Source organism: Camellia sinensis, chromosome 11, assembly GCF_055761805.1.
Source record: "Camellia sinensis isolate YWXY chromosome 11, ASM5576180v1, whole genome shotgun sequence".
NCBI classification, from domain to species: domain Eukaryota; kingdom Viridiplantae; phylum Streptophyta; class Magnoliopsida; order Ericales; family Theaceae; genus Camellia; species Camellia sinensis.
Genome location: NC_138971.1, coordinates 115,093,828 through 115,095,721, shown reverse-complemented (window position 1 = coordinate 115,095,721; position 1,894 = coordinate 115,093,828). Strand labels below are relative to the sequence as shown.

Here is a 1,894-nt window from a genome sequence, read left to right as displayed (position 1 = left end):
ATTTTAAACTATTATTATATATATAATATACATAACTATCTTGGCTAATCATCCTTCTTGACCACATCATAAAACTCTCCAATATATAACAAATAACTAAGGACAATCCAAGGTGACATTTAAATTTACAATTTCAACCATGAAATCAATTTATTTTTTCCTATAACTAAGCTACTTTTTTTCTAAGACCTTTTGATTGAGTCATGATCAATCACATAAAGAATCTATGAGACTACGAGCCTAGATTTTCTTGAACTAGGCAATAGAATAAAACCCCACAAGATTGAGATTTTTTTATTTAATTAATTTTTTTTTTCTTTGTGGAATAAAGGGTGTTATTATGCTCATGTGAGTTAAATTTGGCCACTTTTGAATTTTTTTTGTTTTCACCAATTTATTCAATAATCATATGTCACTTGCAAACAAGCCAACTGGTAAGTAATAGAGCCCCAAACAAAGTCTTGTGGGTCCCATTGGCTTAAATTGGTTGCCAGTAAGCCAAGAAAAAAAGGACTTCAATCCCAACTACAAAAACCCCCCAATCCCTCCCTCCTCTCCCTCCCAAAATTCACTACCCATCTCTCTCATTCAGACATTTTCACAAACACCTTGCCACAAGAAACGTTTCAATTGAGCACCAACCATGGCCAGACCACAACAGCGATACCGCGGAGTCCGACAAAGGCATTGGGGTTCTTGGGTCTCCGAAATTCGCCACCCGTTACTGTAAGCTGACCTAACCACGAACTTTTCTCGATCAGTTTTTTTTATTATTTATCTTCATTTTCTTTGGTAACTAAAGAAACGTTTCTTTTTTTGTGCAGAAAGACTAGAATTTGGCTAGGAACATTCGAAACGGCAGAGGATGCGGCTCGAGCCTACGACGAGGCCGCAAGGCTAATGTGTGGGCCCAGGGCCCGAACCAACTTCCCTTACAATCCGAATTTGTCGTCGCAGTCGTCGTCGTCGAAACTTCTCTCGGCTACTTTGACAGCCAAATTGCACAAATGTTACATGGCTTCACTTCAATTGACTCAGCAATCAATGCAAGTGTCACAAAGAATTCCAATTCCAAATGTTGTTGACACCAATTGCATTATTCGCAATGGGAATGAAATGGTTGGGTGGTTGCCGGAGATGAAACCGGTGGTGGCGGTGGCGCCGCCACAGAAGGAGGAGAGTTGGGTTGTGAAGAAAGAACAAATGGAGGGTACACAACAACAGGTCAAGGCTCTTGAAGATGATCACATTGAGCAAATGATTGAGGAGTTGCTTGATTATGGGTCCATTATTGAGCTCTGCCCTGTTGTCCCATCTCAGGCTACTACTATGTAATGTAGACGAAGTCCAAAGCATCTCAATCACCCTCCTCTCTCTCTCTCTCTCTCTCTAGATTAGTTCTTCTATGCTAATCCCTATCATTATGCTAATTTAACCCATTTTTCTCAACCTTGTTAGAACCTCTTCCCAAGTGTATTTGATCCTCTTTCTAGAATTTTCCGTTCTCAGTGGCCCATATGAGGATGCTGTTTGTATAGTGTACTACTATGTCATGATTAATATGATGCCATTATGTGACTTCTGTCCTGGTCCTTTGTCATTTATTAAGATTTGAGACTAATGTTTTGTATTCAAAGGGATGGTATGGGATGTTGGTTAAAAGTTAGTTTTTTTATTTTTTTAATTTTTTTTGTGTGTAAAAAATGTAAGAGGTAATATTATGAAAAATAAATTAAAAATTAAAAGTTAACTTTCTAAATCGTCCCAAAATATAATCTTTTAAATATAACCATTTCTCTCTCTCCCTAATCAAGATTCTTTGTCCAATGTCTTAAAATATTTACAGTTACTAAATTGTGTAAAAATATAAATATTTGGAAAAGACAAATCTTGA

The 1,894-nt window shown here is 37.1% G+C and overlaps 1 protein-coding gene across 1 annotated transcript; it reads left to right on the top strand.

Annotated features, from left to right (window-relative positions):
- The first annotated feature begins 515 nt into the window (after positions 1 to 515).
- Positions 516 to 1,587, top strand: LOC114292075 (ethylene-responsive transcription factor ERF003). Its single transcript, XM_028235982.2, has 2 exons — positions 516 to 726; positions 825 to 1,587. Exons 1-2 carry the CDS (start codon positions 644 to 646, stop codon positions 1,333 to 1,335), a joined length of 594 nt encoding a protein of 197 aa, XP_028091783.2. The 5' UTR covers positions 516 to 643; the 3' UTR covers positions 1,336 to 1,587.
- The last annotated feature ends 307 nt before the right edge of the window (positions 1,588 to 1,894 follow it).

Coding starts and splice junctions, on each gene's coding strand:
- LOC114292075 (XM_028235982.2), top strand. CDS start 644: ATGGCCAGACCACAACAGCGATACCGCGGAGTCCGACAAAGGCATTGG. Junction 727..824: donor GAAATTCGCCACCCGTTACT/GTAAGCTGACCT, acceptor TTTTTTGTGCAG/AAAGACTAGAATTTGGCTAG.